This window comes from Macaca mulatta, chromosome 5, assembly GCF_049350105.2.
Source record: "Macaca mulatta isolate MMU2019108-1 chromosome 5, T2T-MMU8v2.0, whole genome shotgun sequence".
Classification (NCBI taxonomy): Eukaryota; Metazoa; Chordata; class Mammalia; order Primates; family Cercopithecidae; genus Macaca; species Macaca mulatta.
In genome coordinates this window covers 576,715-598,992 of record NC_133410.1, presented here as the reverse complement: position 1 = coordinate 598,992, position 22,278 = coordinate 576,715, and the positions used below count along the sequence as shown (strand labels likewise).

Genomic DNA, 22,278 nt, shown 5'->3' with positions numbered 1-22,278 from the left:
CCCACTCAGCCAGGAGGTATTTCCAGGAGTGCCCCGGAGCCCCACGGCCACTCCTCAGACTGGCCACAGCCCTTAGCAGTCACCTTGACTTTTGCTCTGATTAGAAAAGCAACACTTGTTAACTGTAGACATTGCTAAGATACAAAAATAAGTAAAAAGCAAGACCACAATCTATGATTTCGGGTCCTAAATATAATCATCAGTATTTTAAGTATGTAGTCTTTCATATTAAGTATGAAAAAAAGAAAAACAGGTACACACTTAGTAAGCTGGGGTCATACCACCGTTTTACAGCCCACTGTTCCACAACATGCTTCTCTGTTCTGTGCAAACAGGCTGCCTAACAACCAGAAGACTCCTTTACAGAGCACTGACCTCACTGAGAGGATCACTTATTGTTGCTGGATAATTACCCTGGTAGTTCCTTTTTGCAAGTGTGAAGGACACTTCAGTGGGCGTGCCTCTGTCCCATCCCAGGCTCCTGCCTCTGCTTATATTCTTGAGGTAAATTGAAATAGAGTCAGCTATATAAATTTAAATAGAGGGTCACCCACACGTTACAAGCTGCCCTCCAGAACGGCCTCTGCTCATCCCACTCCTGAGGATGAGAAGGAGCCTGCTTTATCACCACAACACCGTTAAAATCAGAAACACGGCTGCCTTGACACGAAGCAAACGGTCCTCCTGACTGAGCCCTCCCACCGATCGGCAGGAGCTCCTGGCCCCTCACGGGGGCTCGTTGTAAATTATGAGGACAGTGTGATTTTCCAGCAAGCTTCATCTCCCAACCGCTGGGAAATATCCACTTGTCATCCTCGTCGCCAATTACATCCCGACCAGGAAACAGAACCCTGGTCATCACGTGCTGCCACTCACTTAGAAACCGATTCATACTCATCTGTCTGTCCCATCACACACCCTGAAGGTTTCATTTTAAATTTAAAAAAATCTTACTTCCAAGTGATTTCTCTTCTGAAAGTAACACATAAAACATAAAAAGTGCTAACAACGGGGCTGGGGGTTTTCTTAGTTACACTCCAGCAGCTGTTGACACAATCCCAATTCACAAACACCAAACTCCAGTGCTGTGAAGACTGGCAGGGTCTTCTCAGTCCATCAGAGAGTGAAGTGGTTCTATGCGCCCCATGTCTGCCACGCACTTAACTTACTTGGAAATGTCCTTGCTGTCCGGCCGCCACGGGAACCGGACACTCCCGATGGCTGCCCGGTAGCAGTAGACGCCCAGCAGCCCCAGCGCCAGGGCAGCCTTGGACACAGAGGAGCACCCCCTCTGCACCAGCACAAAAACTACGAGGAGGGAGATGGCAGCCAGGACAGAGAGCTCGGCTTTGTGATCAGAGCTGAAATGAGATGGAGAATGCCAGCATTACAACAAACAAACAGCGATGAGATCAATCTACACCGAGTGGCTTTCAAAGAACTGTATTAAAAAATAGCTGATTTTCCCAAAAACCAAAGATTACATGAAATTGTTGGTTTTTATTTTCTTTTTTTTTTATTATTTTTTTTTATTTTTTTTTTTGAGACGGAGTCTCGCTCTGTCCCCCAGGCTGGAGCGTAGTGGCTGGATCTCAGCTCACTGCAAGCTCCGCCTCCCAGGTTTATGCCATTCTCCTGCCTCAGCCTCCCGAGTAGCTGGGACTACAGGCGCCCGCCACCTCGCCCGGCTAGTTTTTTGTATTTTTTAGTAGAGACGGGGTTTCACAGTGTTAGCCAGGATGGTCTCGATCTCCTGACCTCGTGATCCGCCCATCTCGGCCTCCCAAAGTGCTGGGATTAACGCCTGCAATCCAGCACTTTAGGATGCCGAGGCGTAAGGATCGCTTGAGGCCAGGAGTTTGAGACCAGCCTGGGCCACATGGTGAGACCTCATTTTATTTAAAAAAAAAAAAAAAAAAAGGACAGTCAACTTGAACTCTCACTTCTCATTCACAAATAGGTTTCCCATCATCAGATCTGGATGCCCAGAGGCCAGGTGGTAACAAATATATAGAGTCCTCTTGTCCCCTGGTACCCTCTCGGGAGCAGGCCTGCGTCTACCAGCTCACCTCCTCCTCCCACCCTCTCCCATTAACTCGGTAACGCACCATATGTCCCTAGACCCACATGGCTTCTCACAGGGTCTGCCCTCACCTGCTCCTGGGTGAGGAGATGGTGCAGAGGTTGACAGCTCGTCAGAGAGCAGAGACCGCAGTCCTGACCGCACTGCAGTGGTGCAGCACCAGCCAGCCCTGGCCTGAGTGTGAGGCGGTGACGGCCGGGCTCCCTTCTGTTTCTTTCATGGCAGCTCTCACTTCAAAGCCTCCCAGGATGGGAGGGGGAGACTGGGGCCACACGGGGGTCTGGGCCTCACCCCAGGAAGGGGCACCTGGGTTTTTTTGTATTGTTACTTTTAAAATGGCACGTGTTTTTACACAATCTTCAGGACTGTTATAATAATAAAGTAGAACAATTATAACAATGTAATTGTTACTGTCAGAAATTATATGAATGTGCGCTGTCTCAAAATACTGTAATATTTTCAGACAACGGTTGACCTCAGGTAAGCAAAACTGTGGATAACGCGGTGGGGGATGGCTCTTGCATGTGGGGTGGAAAGCCAGCCAGTTCTCTCCTAATGCTTTAACTTTCCAGGAAAGTCAGGAACAAGGTGTCACAGTGCTATTCCGGGACACGGAGCTCCGTGACACACCCTGCTCTACATGCCTGGGATCCGACCCCGAAGCTGGCGTGCCCAGCACAACCTCCCGTCAGCCTGTTCCCCCTCCGCTTCCTCACCTCCGGAGCGGGGACCAACCAAAGTCCTCTCTCCGGGGTTGCTCTGGAAAGGAAATGTGTGGGCACATGGCAGGCAGATTATCTGAAGGACCCGATCTGTGATGACTTTGGTTACCAAGGTTTTAGTAATTTAGTTAATGCTTAGCCTCCCACAAGAATTACTTAATCAGAAGAATCTGTAATTTCGCAGCTTCTGATGTAAATTTACAAGTATCTTCCAAAAGAACCGTGACACTAACGTGGCCCCAGGAATCCTCACATGCTCACCAAGACTGAGTCTCGTCATTCAGTTCTGTTTCTCTGCCTCAGCAGGTATAAAGTCACACCCTGTCATTTAACCGGAAGTATCCTCATTACTAGGACTGGGCATTTCTCTTTTCCTTCTGCTGGCATTTCTTATAGGAGTTCTCTGCAGTGATGAGACCACAACAACCCGTGCCTGTTACTCTCATCGCAGATACTGTTTCATTTTGCTGTTCTTCTTTTACTTTAGCTTCCTAAGTCTTCACTGCCAGATAATTAAAATTTAAAGTCTAGACAAATCTTAATTATTTTTCTGTCCTAGTTTCTTACACTTATTTTGAGCCTTGCTTGAAATGATTTGCTACACTTTCTAGGCGGTTTTCCAGTTGCCAATGAAAGGCTCAGGAGGTGGCTGAATTCCTCCACACGGCTCTTACCCTCAGGGTGAGGAGAGAGAAAAGGGAGGATGGAGAGGAGAAAGGAGGGGAGCTAAGGACAAAGCTGACCCACAGACGCTGCACCCACTTTCCCTGGCTGACCCCATCCTTGCTGCTGCCCTGGGGATCATCGGCAGTGGGATATGGGTCTGGGGGAATGACACGGCTTAGATGTTTGTCCACTGCAAATCTCACATTGAACTTGGACATTCAGGCTGGGCACAGTGGCTCACACCTGTAATCCTAGCACTTTGGGAGGCCGAGGTGGGTGGATCACTTGAGTTCAGGAGTTCGAGACCAGCCCAGCCAACATGGTGACACCCCGTCTCCACTAAAAACACAAAAATTAGCCAGGCATGGTGGCGGCACCTGTAATCCCAGCTACTCAGGGGCCGAGACAGGAGAATCTCTTGAACCGGGGGGCAGAGGTTGCAGTGAGCCGAGATTGTGCCACTGCACTCCAGCATGGGTGAGACTGAAACTCCGTTTCAAAAAAAAAAGACACTGGACCTCCAGGGTTGGAAGTGAGCTTGGTGGGAGACGTCTGGGTCATGGGGGCAGATCCCTCATGAATGGCTTGGTGCCATCTTCGCAGTAATGAGCACATTCTCCCTCTGGCTGTTCACAAGAGAGTTGGTGTTTAAAAGCACCAGACACCTCCCCCATCCCTCTCTGGCTCCTGCTCTCGCCACATGAAGTGCTGTCTCCTGCTTTGCCCTCCACCATAACTGCCAGTTTCCTGAGGCCTCTCCAGGAGCAGATGCCAACACCATGCCTCCCGTGCCGCCTGCAGAGCTGAGAGCCAAGATGAGCCTCTTTCCTTACACGTGACCCGGCCTCAGGTATTTCTTCACAGCAACGCAGGAACGGCCTGACACAGGGGGACGCTGAGTGACGGGCGGGGGGCACAGCCTGGGCATGGACGGGGCGTCCAGAACAAACCATTAGCAAGCCTGACCCCGAAATGACATCTTTACTATATCATGATCATTGAAACACAAGGTTTCAATCACGAAGAGTTACAGTGGTTCAGCACTAATAAACCAAACCTATTAGGCCAGCCCCCAAATAAATTCACCTCTCAACACTAATTCTAGTATCTAGTAAAAACACTGGTTTTAATATATTTTCCCAGTTCTTCAGATCTCAAAATACTATCCCATTCTTAATATGAAAAATGATCTCAATTTAGAAAAAGAAGAGCTTGGCAGGTGACCAACTGGCTGTAGAAAGTCTGGCCTGTGACCACAGGCCCATGCTCTCACCTGGTGAGCCAGTGGCCGAGGTCAGGCCGGTGAGCCCACTGCACACCTGTCTGGTTTAGAGAGCGCAGCAGCCGGCAGCAGGCCAGTATCAGCCACGGACTGGCCAGCACCATCCACTTCTCGTGGCCTCTGAGCCCTTGGGAGGCAGAGGGGCTTCTGTGGCCTTTGTCTCGCTCCAGCGCATCACAGGCAGGCCCGTCCTGCCACGCTGCTGTGGCCCCGTCAAGCCCTTGTTCCACACGGAGGCCACATGGAGGCTCACTGTCGTCTCCCAGAAAGCAGTTTCTGTAGGTTTCTTGGCTCAGAGCTAGACACAAGGTGTTCACAAGGAAGTACCAGGTCTGGTGTTCCTCCTCCACGAAGCTGCTGGCACCCAGGCTCAAGACGTGGCCCGCCGTCCCTAGCAGAATAAGAAGGTCTAGCTCTGACCACCTTGAGCTGGGATGCACAGGGTTCTGTAAAAAGCAAAGCACATTTTGTAAGAGACAGTCTGATAATTACGCACATCTTGTGGCATGTCAAGTCCTTGCTCACAGCAGAAAATGCCCTGGACACACACCGTTGTTCCTCGCACCCAGCACCTGGGCCCCTACACTGGAACAGCCCCCTTCTGCTCCAATGGCAGGAACCCTCCTCTTGGGAAGCAGCCTGCAGAAGTGGAGACGCCCTCAGCCCAGGCAGGGGAGCCGGGACACAGCACGGCCAGCCAGCATGTCCTCCCACTGGACTGCAAGGCCCAAGCTGAGCGACAAAGACTGAATATGGTCAGAACCCTCTGGGCAGTGATGGAGCCCAAAGAGCTTGCCCAGAGGCTCCTGGCCCTGGCCCTCCGTGCTCCCGCGTCCAGGCTCTTGAAGAGCTCTGATCTTCAGATGGGCATCGCCAGTTCCTGCTTCTTGAAACCAAAGAACCCCAACAATACATCCCACCAAACCAGACCTCAAATTTCTCATGAATATTCCAGAAATCCAGAAAGTTTCCACTAAAATGGTTAATTCTGTTGAAATGACAAAGTTGACATCACAGTACTGTCCCTTAAATATACGAACTTAAAGCAGTCAAAATCAAAGATGAGGACTCAATTATTGCCACTTACTCTTTTGATAACTATATATTGCGTGCGGCTAGGTACTAATTCAATAGAGGGAGAGAGAGCATGAGCCCAGGTAGGCCCGAGGTGCGAGCATGGATGCAGATCATCCTGGCTCCGAGGAAGCCTGTGGCCTGATCACAACGCTGTGTCTCGGTCAGACACTCAGCACAGGGCCTCTGACAGCTCAAGCCAAGAGCGGATAAGGGCTGCGCAGGGCTGGGGTGGGGGCCAACAGTCCTGCTGCCACTGCACTAAGTCACTTCATCCTGGACTCTGGATCTGAGTGCGACCATCCGCCTCTTTCTCACTGCCTCGCCACCACTCCCCAGCTAACAAATGAAGGTGTCTGAGGCCAAAGACTAAGAATTCCAACAGAAAACATCCGCCTTGGAAAGAAATCTGGACCTGATGAGGCAGGATGCATTCTGGAGGCAGCAGGATGAGTGAGGCGACCAAGTCTCCTTTTGACCCTCCTGAGTGTCCAGGACAACTGTCTTTTCTTCCCTCAGCTGCAGCTCCCATGCCTCTGCTGGGAGGCTGTCTGATTCACGCACCCCCTCAGTGGGGGGTTCATTCCTCTGTGACCACCAGCTCTTTACAATCGCCTTTGTGACAGTCGCAGGAACCTAGCTTTCCAAGAACTAAGGCATGTGACCTGACAGCACAGATGTGAACACCTGTGTCAGGACACCCTGAGGCCTCGGATAAGGCTGCTCCAAGTCCTTCCCTGAGGCCCCCTGTCCAGGGCACTGCCAGCACTTGGCACACACCAGGTGTTCAACGGAAGTCTGGTAAATGAAAGGCAGCCTGAAACAACAAGAACAGCCTGAGCAGAAGGACCACATCACATTCCTAGGAACCAGCCGTACGTACCTTCCTGGAGGCGTTTCCACCCACGAGCATGTTGGTCAGAACAGAAACGACCACACACAGCAGCGCCGAGGCCAGCACCATCACCCCACCTGCTGCCAGCCACGAGAGGCCACAGAAGTAGCACGAACTTTCAGCTGAGGTGCACACAATGACGTGAACGGCCGAAAGAACCAAGATTACCAAATAAAAGAGCAGAGAAAACCCAGGAGATGACAGTGGGACTTCCAGCTCAGCCTTTCTGTGCAGTGCCTGTGGGACGCTGAGCAGGAGCAGGGTGAGAACCTGGAACAGAGAAACAGCAGCGTTCACAGACTGCTGGGCTTGGAGAAACCCACTTAAAAACAAGCCCAGCTCCCGCTCTCGTGTCAGCTGTCCACACAGTAAAAGCAGAAAAGAAAGCTCAGGAAAAGATGATTCTTAATTAACTGCCCCAAAATGCATGGCGTGATTTTTTTTTATCACCTGTAGCAATACTGAGTGATGCCAATTGACACCTGACAATACTCTGGGTCTTGTCACAAATCAGGACACACCACGAAAGAGTTAAACAAGAAAATTAATATTTTCCCATTTTTAATAACATCAAGATATATACTTAAAACTATAAATATTTGGCTGAGTTATCAAATCAATGCAACACCTGAGCCACGACTGTGTGAGCATCTGTACCTCCAAAACCACGACAGTCCCCACCATCATCGAATACATGTCGTACTGGGCCACTTGTGTGCTCAGGGACAAGCTCAGCGTCTTCAGAGCAGCCAGGTACTGCCTGAGAACCTTGGAGCCCAGGTTGAACAGGACTTCTGAATGCTTTTCCTCCAAGTACAGTCTGATCCAGTTCCCATGCAATCTTTCTGACATTTTAAACTGCTCAAACCCAGGATCTATTAAGAAGACAGAAAAGTTACATGCGCACGCACACACCATGAACATACATATATATACATAATCTCAAAGTATTTAGTTACGCGTGGCACATGGCAAGGCCTTCTCTTTTTAGAACTGACACTTAACGAAGATGAACCATTCCTTTGGGTGGGGGTCTGCAACGCCTTCTGTAAAGCCTGGAAAGCCGCCGATGTGCATCCATCCGCCCTCTGGCGATACGGGCCTTGGTCCTTGGCATACACCCTGCGGACGGCAGTGACTGCCCCCTGTGCTGCCTGATCTCTTTCTCTGCCTCCCTCATCACTCTCACTTCCTCCTCCCTGTTCTGTCTCTTTCTACTCTCTCCTTCTTGTCAACGTGCAATATACAAACAATCCTGAAATGCATTTTGTCAACAGTCAGGTTTTACAGTCTTTCTAACCCTTACAGCACTGTATGCGGACTGGGCAGGCAGCGGCTTGACCGTTCTCCACCACACCCACTTCCCCTGTGCAGACTGGCCCTTCCGAGCTCTAACATCCCCCGTTCTGTAGCCTGGGTGACTTCCTCACATCCTCTTTGGAAAGGGAGAGCAGTTTCCAGCCCTCTCTGCTCACAAGGGTGAGCTCTGCTGGGAGCATGGATGCCCTGCCTCTGGATAAAGCCCTGCCCCTCTGCTATGGCACCCTCTTTTAGACCATAGTGCCATGCTGCTCATGGCACAGCTGATGTCCTTTCTTTCCAGAGCTGGCTGATGCGTGAGCCTCTGCCTGGACCACGCTCACTTGTGATTAGACTGGTTTTTTGTTTTGTTTTGTTTTGTTTTTTGAGACGGAGTCTCGCTCTGTCGCCCAGGCTGGAGTGCAGTGGCATGATCTCGGCTCACTGCAAGCTCTGCCTCCTGGGTTGACATCATTCTCCTGCCTCAGCCTCCCAAGTAGCTGGAACTACAGGTGCCTGCCACCACGCCCGGCTAAGATTTTGTTTTTTTTTTTTTTTTTTTTTTTGAGATGGAGTCTCGCTGTGTCTCCCAGGCTGGAGTGCAGTGGCGTGATCTCGGCTCACTGCAAGCTCTGCCTCCCGGGTTCACGCCATTCTTCCGCCTCAGCCTCCCAAGTAGCTGGGACTACAGGCGCCCGCCACCACACCCGGCTAGTTTTTTTTTGTATTTTTAGTAGAGACAGGGTTTCACCATGTTAGCCAGGATAGTCTCGATCTCCTGACCTCGTGATCCACCCGCCTCAGCCTCCCAAAGTGCTGGGATTACAGGCTTGAGCCACCGCGCCCGGCCAGATTTTGTATTTTTTAGTAGAGACGGGGTTTCACTGTGTTAGCCAGATGGTCTCGATCTCCTGACCTCGTGATCTGCCCACCTCGGCCTCCCAAAGTGCTGGGATTACAGGCGTGAGCCACCACGCCCGGCCTAGACTGGCCTTTAAAGCAAGAACTTCCTTCCCGAGACCCCCTCGGTTTTTGACATGTGTTTCCTACTCCAGAAGAGCCACGCCAAGGAGGGTCTCAGTTGTGCCTCTTGGCAGGCTCGCCACTCTGTGGCTCTGCATGCCCCAGGCCTGCTGTCATCACAGCAGTGAAAGAGCTGCCACGGGCACTTGAGCCACTGAGGTCCAGGGCGCTGTGGCACGAGTCCCTGAGCGTGAACCCACACGCCTGCAGGCCCAACCTACTGCTGCCGGCACCAAGTCCCTGAGCGTGAACCCACACGTCTGCAGGCCCACCCCATGGCTGCTGGCACCAAGTCCCTGAGCGTGAACCCACACGCCTGCAGGCCCAACCTACTGCTGCCGGCACCAAGTCCCTGAGCGTGAACCCACACGCCTGCAGGCCCAACCTACTGCTGCCGGCACCAAGTCCCTGAGCGTGAACCCACACGCCTGCAGGCCCAACCTACTGCTGCCGGCACCAAGTCCCTGAGCGTGAACCCACACGCCTGCAGGCCCACCCCATGGCTGCCGGCACCAGGTGCTCTGCACTAAGTGCCAGTGGCCAGCAACACTACGCAGCTCGCTCGTTTCACCTCCCTAATAACCCTATGAGGCAGGGATGAGCATCAGAACTTCTCCAGAGGAGGCAACTGAGACACAGGGGGTGAGTCACACACCCAGGCCACAGCACCAGTGGGTAAAAGCTGCAAACGAAACTCAGGCAGTCTGGTTCCAGGGCTGGCATTCTTCATTGCTACACCCACTACCCTGGAGTGGGGGACGCCTGTGTCCACACCCCACCACCCCGAGTCACAGAGACATGGGTACCTGTGCCTATACCCCACGAGCTATGAGGGTGCATCTGTGCATCGAAACAAATATCCATGGAGCGTGGACAACATGCCAGGCGCTGTGCCAGGGGAAAGACATGACATGGCGAGCAAGCAGGTGCAATCCTTGCCTGCTGGGGCCTGGATCCAGTAGGGCTCACAGGCACGCGCGCGCGCACACACACACACACACACACACACAAGTGTAATTACAAACTGTGACTGCATTACAGTTGTAATTACAAGTTTCCCAGGAAGGAAAAGTAGAGGGTACCAATGAGGGATTTTTGGTAATGGGGAGGAACTGATTTTGGACTGGGAGTGGGCGCTGGACCAGGAAGGTCTGATGTTTATGCTGAAATGTAAACGGTACCCAGGAATTTGCCAGGCAAAAAACTGGAGGAAGAGCATCAAGTTGATGGGAACAGCATGTGCGAAAGTCCAGAGGCGAGAAAAGGCCAGTCCCACTACACTGAGAGAGCCGGGCACCTCCAACAGACTGGACACCACCCAAGGACCGTACGGGCCTGGCTGTGGGTTCTAAAACATATTTCAGTGTCAGAACACGTACCCTATTTTGTTTTAGGAAATGTGATCCCCGACGGTGTAGACAATGGGCCGCCAAGGGGGGTGTCCCAGACGCTGTGGGCTGTGTTTTCAGTGAAGGGAGGCTCCTGCATTCATTTAACAGGCTGGTTTCCTCCCATATCCACTGTGGTTCCCAACTTCCCCCAGCCACTGCTTCCGGAACAGGCAAATAACCCTTCCATTGTTTTTTTGATTTTGTTGGTATTTTTTTGTTTTGTTTTGGAGACGGAGTCTCACTCTGTCGCCCAGGCTGGAGTGCAGTGGCATGATCTCGGCTCACTATAAGCTCCACCTCCCAGGTTCACACCATTCTCCCGCCTCAGGCTCCAGAGTAGCTGGGACTACAGGCGCCGCCACCACACCCAGCTAATTTTTTGTATTTTTAGTAGAGACTGGGTGTCACCACCGTGTTAGCCAGGATGGTCTCGATCTCCTGACCTCGTGATCCGCCAGCCTTGACCTCCCAAAGTGCTGGGATTACAGGCGTGAGCCACTGTGCCCGGCCAAAAATTAAACTTCTTTTGTTGGTGTTTTCATTGCTCTTAGCACAGAAAAAAGGACACATTAACAAAACAAGCAATATGCAAAAGCTACCAAACTCAGACTATTTTTTAAAAAACCAAAAGCACAAGTCACGGTTGTCCCTGGTCTTGACTAAATGTCTCCGTGGCCAAAGGCCTCCACCTGGCCACCTCACAGGGTGAGAGCTGGTGCTCAGTGGGGCCTCCGGCCACTCATCACATCCGGTTCCCAGCACTCCTTGGCTGGCCGGGTTTGTCTTCCACAAGTGACTCTAGGAGGCCGGTTTCTATCTCAGCGCAAGCTTGTGGACGTTCACTCTATTTGGTAGTAATAGTATCCCGCTACTTCAAGTAGGGAAATCCACCAACACATTAACTGCTGCCCCCAAATAGGAGCCGACTTCCTCCAGGCTCTCGAAGGAGCCCCAGTGTCAAACATGATTCTCAGGCCGGGCGCGGTGGCTCAAGCCTGTAATCCCAGCACTTTGGGAGGCCGAGGCGGGTGGATCACGAGGTCAGGAGATCGAGACCATCCTGGCTAACATGGTGAAACCCCGTCTCTACTAAAAATACAAAAAACTAGCCGGGCGTGGTGGCGGGCGCCTGTAGTCTCAGCTACTTGGGAGGCTGAGGCGGGAGAATGGCGTGAACCCGGGAGGCGGAGCTTGCAGTGAGCCGAGATCACGCCACTGCTCTCCAGCCTGGGAGACACAGTGAGACTCCGTCTCAAAAAAAAACAAAAAAAAACATGATTCTCTGATGAACGTGGCTACGTCAGAGTCGATTGCCTGAAGATGTCTCAGGGAGACAAACGTTCCTCTCCTGGATCCTTCCTGCAGCTGTCTCCTGGCACCTCCCTTGGCCCCACACCCACCTCAGGCAACCTCACCTCCTACTCCCATTAGGGTGGCTGTGTCTGCTGCCGAGGGCTCTCTCCTGCCCAGTACCAGCCAGGCCCTACCCTACTTTCCATCTGACGAAGTTACTCATCATCTCCCGCAGCCAGATCCGAAACTCAGTTCTCAATTCCTGATTTTATTTGATACCAACCTTTGACACAGCAGCCCACTCCCTGCTTCCTGAAATTACTTCTTTACAAGGCTTCCTGGACACCAACACCCCACCCACAAGCACCTGCCTTGCAGAACTGCTCCCCCTAAGTCGTGCCCTCCTGAGGAAATGATTACCCTGCTCCTTCGCTTTCAGCTGAAAGTCCCGGAGTCGTACCTAACGCCTCTGCTCTGCTCATACCCAGTCTCTCAGCACATGAGCAAATCCTGTCTTCATGATCCTCAAAATTTTTCCAGAACGCAACCACTTCTCCACCGCCACTGCCTGGGCACTGGCCACCCTCACCTCTCACAGAAGTACAGCCACTGCCTCCCGACTGGTCTCCTCCCACAGCACAAAGCAGAATCCTCCACAAGGGTACCTGAGACAGCCTTTGAAAATGCAAGTGGAGGACTCTAGCTCTCACCAAACCCTGCAGCAGCTCCCCATTTAACTCAGAATAAAAGTGAAAGCCCCTGCAGTGCCCTAGTGGCCCTCATGCCTTAACTCCATCTCCTCTGCCCCGTCTTGCCACTCTGGCCCCTGCTCTGACCATCCCCTGAACGTGCGCCCCGTGGAGGACCCTGTCTGCTGCCCCCACAGCCTGTAATGTGCCCTCCCAGATGGCCAGTGGCCAGCCTGCCCCAGCGGCTCCCCAACCCGCTTCACTTCCCACCCCATGCCTGTTTATTCTTTTTTTTTTTTTTTTGAGATGGAGTCTCGCTGTCGCCCAGGCTGGAGTGCAGTGGCGTGATCTCAGCTCACTGCAACCTCCGCCTCTGGGATTCAAGCAATTCTCCTGCCTCAGCCTCCCGAGGAGCTGGGATTACAGGTGCCCGCTATCATGCTAATTTTTGTATTTTTAGTAGAGATGGGGTTTCACTGTGTTGGTCAGGCTGGTCTTGAACTCCTGAACTCATGATCCGCCTGCCTCGGCCTCCCAGAGTGCTGGGATCACAAGTGTGAGCCAGCCCTCACAGGCCCAGCCCTGTTTATTCTTTTCCTAAGGTACTCATCACCACTGGCCATCGATCACTTCCTTTTCTCTCCTCCCTCTGGAAGTTTCCATGAGGGCAGAGCCTCTTACCGCTCAATGATCTGTCTCCAGTGCCTGTAACAGCCTCTCATTCTTAAAAAGATCTCATTCTTAACAAGATCCTGGTAAATAGCTGTTGAATGAATAAATTTATGAAAGAACTTTAATTAGATAACTGCATCTGAGGGTGTTGCCAATGGTGATTGTTAAAAGTTCTAAGAAAACAGAAGCACAGTCTGTATAATCAAAGAGTAGTGATGAAAAAATATTCCTGACAAACTGCATACCACAGAAAGACGTTGGAGAAACACAACCTCAGTGGAAACACACAGCTCTGACAGAGTTCGGAAAAGATGAGTTGACTGACCTTTTTCATATGACGGTACATTCTCTTGCAACAGTTTACTAAGCTGCACTGTATTCAAATGTAAAAATCTCAACTGCTCTCTCATTGGTCTTCCTTCCACCACCGGGAATAGAAGGCTCCCTACGCTGTCTTTCGGAATCGGCAATCCAAGTGCTATCGCCAGGGTCGCGGCCACATCCGTCTGTTGGACATGCTCTGGATGTCGGATATCACCTAGAAAAAGAAAACATTTTAAGTAACAGACTTCTAGAAAGTTTAAGATGGTAGTCATTCTTGAATTAGACCTTCTACAACTAACATGAGCCAAATGATCCGTCTCTTCACACCATTCAACACAGAACCCTACAGGAATCACCTCACTGCTTGCTGTGTCGATACAGTAACAGAACCCATTCTATGCCAGGGGCGGTGTCTTTCCTTCAGTAGCCTGCAAAAGGCTGGGAGAGAGACTCATACGAGGAATTCCATACAGTGAGGCTACGGAGCACAGGCTGAACACAGAGGAAGCAGGTGGTCCAGCAGACACGGAGGGACCGTCACTTTGGCAAGGTCAACAGCCAACCGAGAATGAAGTGAGGCTGGGATCGCTGACAGCCTGGCCCCTCTGGATTTGGAGCGTCCCATGCTCTGCCCTCTATGAGTACACATGCTGTTGCTCATGGAGAAAATGAACCCTTCACGGCTCCAGAGCAGCTGTGGGTGCTTCTACAGGGGAGCGCAGAATGAGGCAGGTTCAGCTGGGCCAGGTGCTCTAATCAACTTGGACAAGCTGGACATCTGCCTGTTGGCTAAAGCTCAGTCCCCAACAGGGAGTGGTTATCCTCCCATCTCCTTGCAAGAATGGCTGTGATGTCAGCACAATGGGCCTAGGCCACTGCTCTGCCACCATCCACTGATTTCGAAGGAGACACTCAACTTGGTCGGAGTGTTTTCATCTGTAACGAGAGCAAACAGCTCCATACCCCGGAAGTTCAATGCACACCTGCCGGGCGCTGAGAGGCCACAGGGACGCTATTTAGGACAGGTGGTGCGTGAGGTGTCTTTAGATACTCAGGTGTGAGTCTGTGGAGGTTTTACTTTGATTGTGGTAATTTTTTGTTGTAGGGAGTTTTTAATTTGGTCAGATTAATCAGGCCTTGGCCAACTCTCTAATGATGGCTTCTAGGTCATGCTTAGAAAGAACCTTCCACTCCAGTGTGGCTGTTTTCTTCCAGTACTTCTTTCTTCTAGTATTTTATTACATTAAGTGCTTTGAGCTGATACAAAAAAATAAAACACAAAAACAAAAGCAAACCCACCTGAAATTGCTTTTGACCCTCATACTGGTAGTGGCAGTGCTGGCATGGTTATTCTGAGACCGTTACGTGTCTATTGCGGGATAAAGCCAATGAGTCATTATGTGATATTCTAATTCTATCGTATCTGGAGTTGTTGACAACCAAGATTCTAAACTTAGGGAGAAGAAAGTACAGATGTAAGACCTAAGAAGTCAATTTTATGGTTTTGAAGGTGAATCTATACAAACACAAGATCATTTTATCTTAAAACAATCTCTTCTTTCTGTCTAGAAACAATGACCAACCACTCAGAGCTAGCACTGGTAGCTCTGAGACAGTGGTCTTGAAATACCACTTTCCACTAAAAAGAAGCAGGGCATCCTGGAGAAATTGCTGACTGCAGGTCTCAAGAAGGAAATGCACACGAGTAAACCGTAGTAAACCAAAGAGTTTTGGGGCTGGGGACCTAGAGATTTACAGAGACTTAAGAGACACATAAACAAATTACAATGTGTGGTCTTACTTGTAGCCTGATTCAAACAAGCTGAAACACTTAGAGAGAGAAAGAGAGACAGATCTTGGAGGGATGAACACTGTTCGGTGATATTAAGGAATTAACACTATCTTAAAAATGTGATAAGGGCATGAAGATTATGGGGGTAAAGAGCACATATCTTTTAGAAGTCTGCTTCCAAATAATAAAGGAGAAGGGAAATGAGTGTGAGCACAGATGAAAGAAGATTGGCTGTAACTGGCCAATAACTGGTGAAGCTAGACTAGGGGGTTTATTATACTACTGCGGCTACTGGTCTACATCTAAAATTTTCCACACTATAGGCTTTTAAAGACATTAACATGCTTTGATCTGGATTGATATTGTTGTAAAGAATAAGGCAGACAGTCTGCATTACCTTTTTCCAAAAGCTCAGCCAGGGGTACCAGCATCATTTATCGAGCACCATGTCTTTTCTGCACTAATCTGAGATGCCACCGTTATCACCAAATCCCCAGATACACTGAGGTCTATTTCTGGCCTCTTGATTTTGCATATTTGACTGGTTTGTGACCAGTTCTTACCTGCACAAACTATTTTAATAACTGTAATTCTGAAATACAAACACAGGGTAGGCCTGTGGATTGCACCCCACCAATGATGAGGGGCCATGAAAGAAGTTCCAGCACTTCAGAAAACCATTCCCACAGCCCAGCAGCATCCTTTCACCGCCGGTCTCTACCTCCACTGGCTCGCCTGCAGAGTCTTCGACATTCAATCCACAAGTGATAAAACATCCACTAGGTGCCAGGCACCACTGCAGGCTTGGGGGACAGAACAACAAATAGGGTCAAACATTCCAGTAGCAAGAGGCCGAAAATAAAACAGACCTGCTCTGCCCTCTGTGGACGTCTACGAACAGGCATCCTCTCCTTCCCAAACCCCCTGACTCTGGAGCAGCCAGACCTGTGCTGCCCACACGGCGAGGTCAGCACTCTGGGGATGGGCAGTGGCGGGCTGAGTGTCTCTGAAGTCACTCACTACACAATCCAAAACTGCTTATTTTGAAAATAATAAACACCTTAACGTTTATTTTTATCAACATAAAATGAAAATTTGCATGCATTTTTAAGATAAAAATCCTTCAGAATTATAGGGAATAGTGTTAAGAGTAGCTCCATAAACTTGCTCATCAATGAAACAAGCATAAATGGTAAAAATTTTAAAAACCACCACTATCACCGTTCACAGTCTCTGGAAATTGTCTAGGAGTACACAACAAATGAAGAAATCTTTATTCAAGAAAATCCACTAGGCCTTGGTAAGAAGCATAAGAGTCTGTAGCCCTTGAACTGTGTCCTGCTCCATCCCTCCCCCTCCTAGCCCAGTGGGACAGAAACTCTCCTGTGGTGGGTGCAGCCCAGAACACAGAGCTCCCTTTCCCCCAGCTCCCCCAGTTCCCGATAGAGGATTATGCGATCTCCTTCCCATCTCCCCCTGCTCTTCCTTTCCTCTTCAAATAGACAATATCAATAAAGAGATAGAAATTATTATTATTATTTTAGATGGAGTCTAACTCTATCGCCAGGCTGGAGTGCGGTGGCACAATCTCGGCTCACTGCAACCTCTGCCTCCCGGGTACAAGCGATTCTCCTGCCTCAGTGTCCTGAGTAGCTGGGATTACAGGCACCCACCACCACATCTGGCTAATTTTTGCACTTTTAGTAGAGACAGGTTTCATCATGTCGGTCAAGCAGTCTCGAACTTCTGACCTCGTGATCCACCCGCCTTGGCCTCCCAAAGTGCTGAGATTACAAGAGTGAGCCGCCGCACCCGGCCAGAAATTATTCTTTAAAAAGCATCAAATGAAACTCTAGAGTTAAAAAAATATGATAACTGTTGGGAGGCTGAGGCAGGCAGATCACAAGGTCAGGAGTTTGAGATCAGCCTGGCCAATACTGTGAAACCCTGTCTCTACTAAAAATACAAAAATTAACCAGTCATGGTGGTGGGCACCTGTAATCCCAGCTACTTGAGAGGCTGAGGCAGGAGAATAGCTCGAATCCAGGAGGCGGAGGTTGCAGTGAGCTGAGATCATGCCACTGCACTCCAGCCTGGGTGACAGAGCAAGACTCCATCTCAAAAAAAGTAACTGAAACAGAAAATTCACTAAAGGGGTTTAACAACAGACCTGAGGCCGGGCGCGGTGGCCCATGCCTGTAATCCCAGCACTTTGGGAAGCCGAGGTGGGTGGATCACAAGGTCAGGAGATTGAGACCACGGTGAAACCCCGTCTCTACTAAAAATACAAAAAATTAGCCGGGCACAGTGGCGGGCGCCTATAGTCCCAGTTACTCAGGAGGCTGAGGCAGGAGAATGGCATGATCCTGGGAGGCGGAGCTTGCAGTGACCTAAGATCGCACCACTGCACTCCAGCCAGGGGACAGAGCGAGACTCCGAGACTCCGTCTCAAAACAAACAAACAACAAAACAAAACAAAACAAAACAACAGACTTGAACTGGCAAAAGAAAGAACCAGCAATTTAAAGACAGATCAATAGAGATTATGCAACTTAAAGAATAGAGAGAAAATTTTCCAAATTTGATGAAACACATCAACCTACACATGCAAGAAGCTCAATGAATTCCAAGTTGAGTAAATATAAAATACAGATTATAGCAAAAATGCTAAAAGACAAAGAAATGGGAAACCCAATCAGATTTAAGATTGACTTTTCATCAGAAACCATTGAGGCCAGAAGGCAGTGCGACAGCATATTCAAAATGCTGAAAGAAAAAAATAGCCAACCCAGTCTTACAGTCAGCAAAACTATCTTTCCAAAAAGCAGACAAAATAGACATCCCAATTTTTTTCTAAAACAAAAAATTCTTTGCTAGCAAATCTGCTAGCAAGAAATACTAAAAGAAATTCTGCAGGCTGAAAGCCAGTGACTCCAGATCAAATTTCAGATACATAAAAAAGCAAAGAGCATTAGTAAAGGTAATTACATAATTACGAAAGATACTATAAAAGCATTGTCTTCTTTCCTCTCCTGATTTAAAAGCAATTATATAAAACCATATCTATATAATTATGCCATCAGTTTATAACATACAGAAAAGCGACATATTTGATAACAACAGCACAGAGGTGGCAGGTGGGGACACGCTATACTGGAGTAAGAAAATGACAACATAGGAAAATATACATCCACACAAAAAGCTATACACACATGATCACAGCATCATTATTCATCATGGGCAGAAAGTGGAAACAACCCAAATGTCCACCAACTCATGAATGGTCAATGAATGTGTTAAATCCATGCAACGGAAGACTATTTAACAACAAAAGAAATGAAGTCTTTTTTTTCTTTTTTTAAGACGGGAAGTTTCACTCCTGTCACCTAGGCTAGAGTGCAATGGCACGATCTCGGCTCACTGCAACCTCCGCCTCCTGGGCTCAAGTGATTCTCCTGCTTCAGCCTCCCCAATAGCTGGGATTACAGGCATGCACCACCACACCCAACTAATTTTGTATTTTTAGTAGACACAGGGTTTCTCCATGTTGGTCAGGCTGGTCTCCAACTCCCGACCTCAGGTGATCCGCCCGCCTCAGCCTCCCAATGTGCTGGGATTACAGGCGAGAGCCACTGCGCCTGGCCTAGAAATGAAGTCTTGATACATGCTATAACTATGAACCTGGAAAAACACTATCCTACATGAAAGAGGCCACGCACATGAGACCACATGGTTCCATTTACACAAAACATGCAGAAGAGGCAAATCTACAAAGATGATGATTACCTAGGGTTGGGGGAGGGAGAGAAGACTGGGCTGGGGAAGAGGAAGGCGGCTGCAGAACAGTATGGGGTTTCTTTCTGAGGTGAGGAAAATTATGTAAAATTGACTGTGATAATGGTGGCCCAACGCTGTGAGTACACCAGAGTACAGTCCTGGCTCATGAAACGGGCATGATGAGAATAAAGAAAACACAACATAACCACCTCTCAGGACTGAAGCTAGTGATGAGTTTGGCATGTGCAGGCAGCCTGCACACATGCAGCCGCCCCCACCATTCCCAGCTCTGCCAGGTCAGACATTCAAGATGAAGAAGCTTCATAAAAAGACAGAAGAGGTCAGATGGAGATGCTTCCCCAACTAACTCTCACTTCAGTGAAAGGGCTGTTCATTCAGCAGGTATTTGCTGGCAACTGTCACGTGCCAGGCAATGTTTCAGGCTCATGGTGGGCAAAACAGACATGGTCCTGTCCTCATCTGGCTTAAAGTGTAATGTGGAGGCAGATGTTATATGAATCCCATAAATAAACAAAATCCATCAATAAGTCTGCAATGATAAACCATGCCAAGAATGATGAATGGGGACAGCTAGAGAGATCAATCTGACCAGTGCAGGGCCTATCCATGGCATTTATAACCACAGAGGCAGGTGAGACCATATCTCCAGGGCAAATGCAGAACGAAACAAGAAGGCAGTCCGGTAAAAAAGACCAGGGAAAGGAAACTAGGCTAGCAAAGGAGAGAAAAGGAGGAAAACCAGAAAGATGTGAGGTCCCAGGAGCTATGGGACCAGCAGCGCTAAGGGTGCTGAAGGGTCAGTGAGAGCAGCGCCCGAAAGCGTCTGCTGTGCTTGACGGCACTGCAGAAATAACCGCTGAGCTCACCGCGAGTGAGTCTGTGAAATGTGGCAGCAAAAACCAGGCGCAAGCGGAAGGCAGGCCGCCCACGGGACAGCAAGGCCGACGGCCGCGAGGGCAGAGTGGGTAGGCTGGCGGCTGAGTCAGGGCACAGGTCAAAGTGGGGTGTGTGTGTGTTTGGGGCGTGTCTGAATATTGACAGACGGGGCCTCTGTCTGTCCTGCTCTGGTTGGGTCCCATGACTCTTGCTGACACTGCTGTTCGATAGATGGTTTTCAATAACGCAAACTTTTTAAAAAGCCAAGGTATTCACGTTTCCTTCAGTTCACATGTGCTGTCCAGATGTCTGAGCTACTGGCAGTTTTTCTCAACAGTTCCAGATATCCAGGCAGCAACACTCATACAAGAAAATTCTGACGAAGAATATTTGTATGTTAAGGATTAGAGGAAGGAATGTAACTTCAGATCCCGAAAGCCTTTTACCCCATTACTTTTCTTTTTTTTTTTTTTTGAGATGGAGTCTCGCTCTATCACCCAGGCAGGAGTACAGTGGCCGGATCTCAGCTCACTGCAAGCTCCGCCTCCCGGGTTCACGCCATTCTCCTGCCTCAGCCTCCCAAGTAGCTGGGACTACAGGCGCCCGCCACCTCGCCCGGCTAGTTTTTTGTATTTTTTAGTAGAGACGGGGTTTCACGTGTCAGCCAGGATGGTCTTGATCTCCTGACCTCGTGATCCGCCCGTCTCAGCCTCCCAAAGAGTTTTGTAGTTTTAACTCTTTTTTTTTTTTTTTTTTTTTTTTTTTTTTTTTGAGACGGAGTCTCGCTCTGTCACCCAGGCTGGAGTACAGTGGCCGGATCTCAGCTCACTGCAAGCTCCGTCTCCCAGGTTTATGCCATTCTCCTGCCTCAGCCTCCTGAGTAGCTGGGACTACAGGCGCCCGCCACCTCGCCCGGTTAGTTTTTTTGTATTTTTAGTAGAGATGGGGTTTCACCATGTTAGCCAGGATGGAGTTTTAACTCTTACATTTATGTCATTGATCCATTTCAAGTTAATTTTTGTATGTGTATTAAGTTGAGTCCAAATTCATTCATTTGCATGTGGATATTCAGTTGTCCCAACACCATTTGTGAAAAATACTTTTCTTTTCCCATTGAGTGGTCTTGGCATCCTTGTCAAAATCAGTTAACCATAAACGTGGGGGTTTATTTCTGAACTATATTCCATTGGTCTGTGTCTTTATGCTGTCTCGACTGCTGTAACTTTGTACTAAGTTTTGAAATCAGGAAGTGTGAGTGCTCCCAATTTTGTTCTTTTTCAAGATTATTTTGGCCATTATAGGTTCCTTGAATTTTCTATTTTTTTTTCTTTTTGAGACAGAGTCTCATTCTGTCACCCAGGATGGAGTGCAGTGGTGCGATCTCGGCTCACTGCAAGCTCCGCCTCCCGGGTTCACGCCATTCTCCTGCCTCAGCCTCCCGAGTAGCTGGGACTACAGGCGCCCGCCACCTCGCCCGGCTAGTTTTTTTGTATTTAGTAGAGACGGGGTTTCACCGTGATAGCCAGGATGGTCTCGATCTCCTGACCTCGTGATCCGCCCGTCTCGGCCTCCCAAAGTGCTGGGATTACAGGCTTGAGCCACCGCGCCCGGCCCTGTGCCCCATTACTTTTCATTCTCACATTGCTCGGGGACTTCAACCTTACGGAGCTTCTAAAAAATAGGTTTTCAAAATTAAAACCAGACTATAGAAAACAAATATGCCGGGCGCGGTGGCTCACGACTGTAATCCCAGCACTTTGGGAGGCCGAGACGGGCGGATCACGAGGTCAGGAGATCAAGACCATCCTGGCTAACATGGTGAAACCCCGTCTCTACTAAAAATACAAAAATTAGCCGGGCGCGGTGGCGGCGCCTGTAGTCCCAGCTACACGGGAGGCTGAGGCAGGAGAATGGCGTGAACCCGGGAGGCGGAGCTTGCAGTGAGTGGAGATCCCGCCACCGCACTCCAGCCTGGGCGACAGAGCGAGACTCCGTCTCAAAAAAAAAAAAAAAAAAAAAAGAAAACAAATATAATACAGTTTCCAAATGTTAACATTCCTAAATTCTTACCAGGTTTCCTTTCAAACGCAGAACTGATTAAAATCAGAGGTGTATTCACTTCCTCCATGGAGGAGGCCCCGTGACTTCCTGTTTCAGACATGCCGTGGTCACCACAGAGAACCAGCAAATTGGGTAAAGGCGTCTCTCTCTCCTATGAGGCAAAGGAAAAATATTTCAACTGCGTTCAGACTGAAGAGAGCACATCATCTTAAGAAGACAAGTTTCGGTTTTAGCTTTACTTTACAGAGTTGTAGCTCTTTCTCAATGAATTAGATTTTTTTTCCCCTCTGAGCTCATAGCCAGATCACAGGGTCACAGTCAAATAACGTCGTAAATGA

General features: G+C 49.4%; 1 protein-coding gene and 3 long non-coding RNA genes across 51 annotated transcripts in view; 3 read left to right on the top strand and 1 right to left on the bottom strand.

The window, feature by feature from the left end:
- Positions 1-22,278, top strand: part of LOC144341060 (uncharacterized) — a 558,577-nt gene that overhangs the window by 120,524 nt on the left and 415,775 nt on the right. The gene's annotated exons all lie outside the window — the stretch shown is intronic.
- The window catches only part of PIGG (phosphatidylinositol glycan anchor biosynthesis class G), a 48,402-nt gene that overhangs the window by 14,342 nt on the left and 11,782 nt on the right, over positions 1-22,278 (bottom strand). For 18 of the 48 annotated variants that reach the window (XR_013417615.1, XR_001444617.3, XR_013417616.1 and 15 more), the window contains 6 exons: positions 21,950-22,091; positions 13,415-13,627; positions 7,380-7,597; positions 6,711-6,992; positions 4,745-5,199; positions 1,170-1,361 (listed from right to left, as the gene is read on the bottom strand). Coding sequence is in view for 35 of the 48 variants with exons in the window: in XM_078002772.1 (XP_077858898.1) it covers positions 1,170-1,361; positions 4,745-5,199; positions 6,711-6,992; positions 7,380-7,597; positions 13,415-13,627; positions 21,950-22,091 (1,502 nt within the window). In the remaining 13 variants the exon portion in view is untranslated. Of the gene's footprint in view, positions 1-1,169; positions 1,362-4,744; positions 6,664-6,706; positions 6,993-7,350; positions 7,598-13,414; positions 13,628-21,949; positions 22,092-22,278 lie in introns of those variants that run through there. The other 30 variants (XR_013417624.1, XR_013417623.1, XR_013417618.1 and 27 more) reach the window with 8 other exon arrangements.
- Positions 7,864-9,229, top strand: LOC144341057 (uncharacterized). Its single transcript, XR_013417640.1, has 2 exons — positions 7,864-8,754; positions 8,890-9,229. It is a non-coding gene; the product is annotated as an uncharacterized LOC144341057 (long non-coding RNA).
- Positions 12,696-22,048, top strand: LOC144341063 (uncharacterized). Its single transcript, XR_013417647.1, has 2 exons — positions 12,696-16,783; positions 21,862-22,048. It is a non-coding gene; the product is annotated as an uncharacterized LOC144341063 (long non-coding RNA).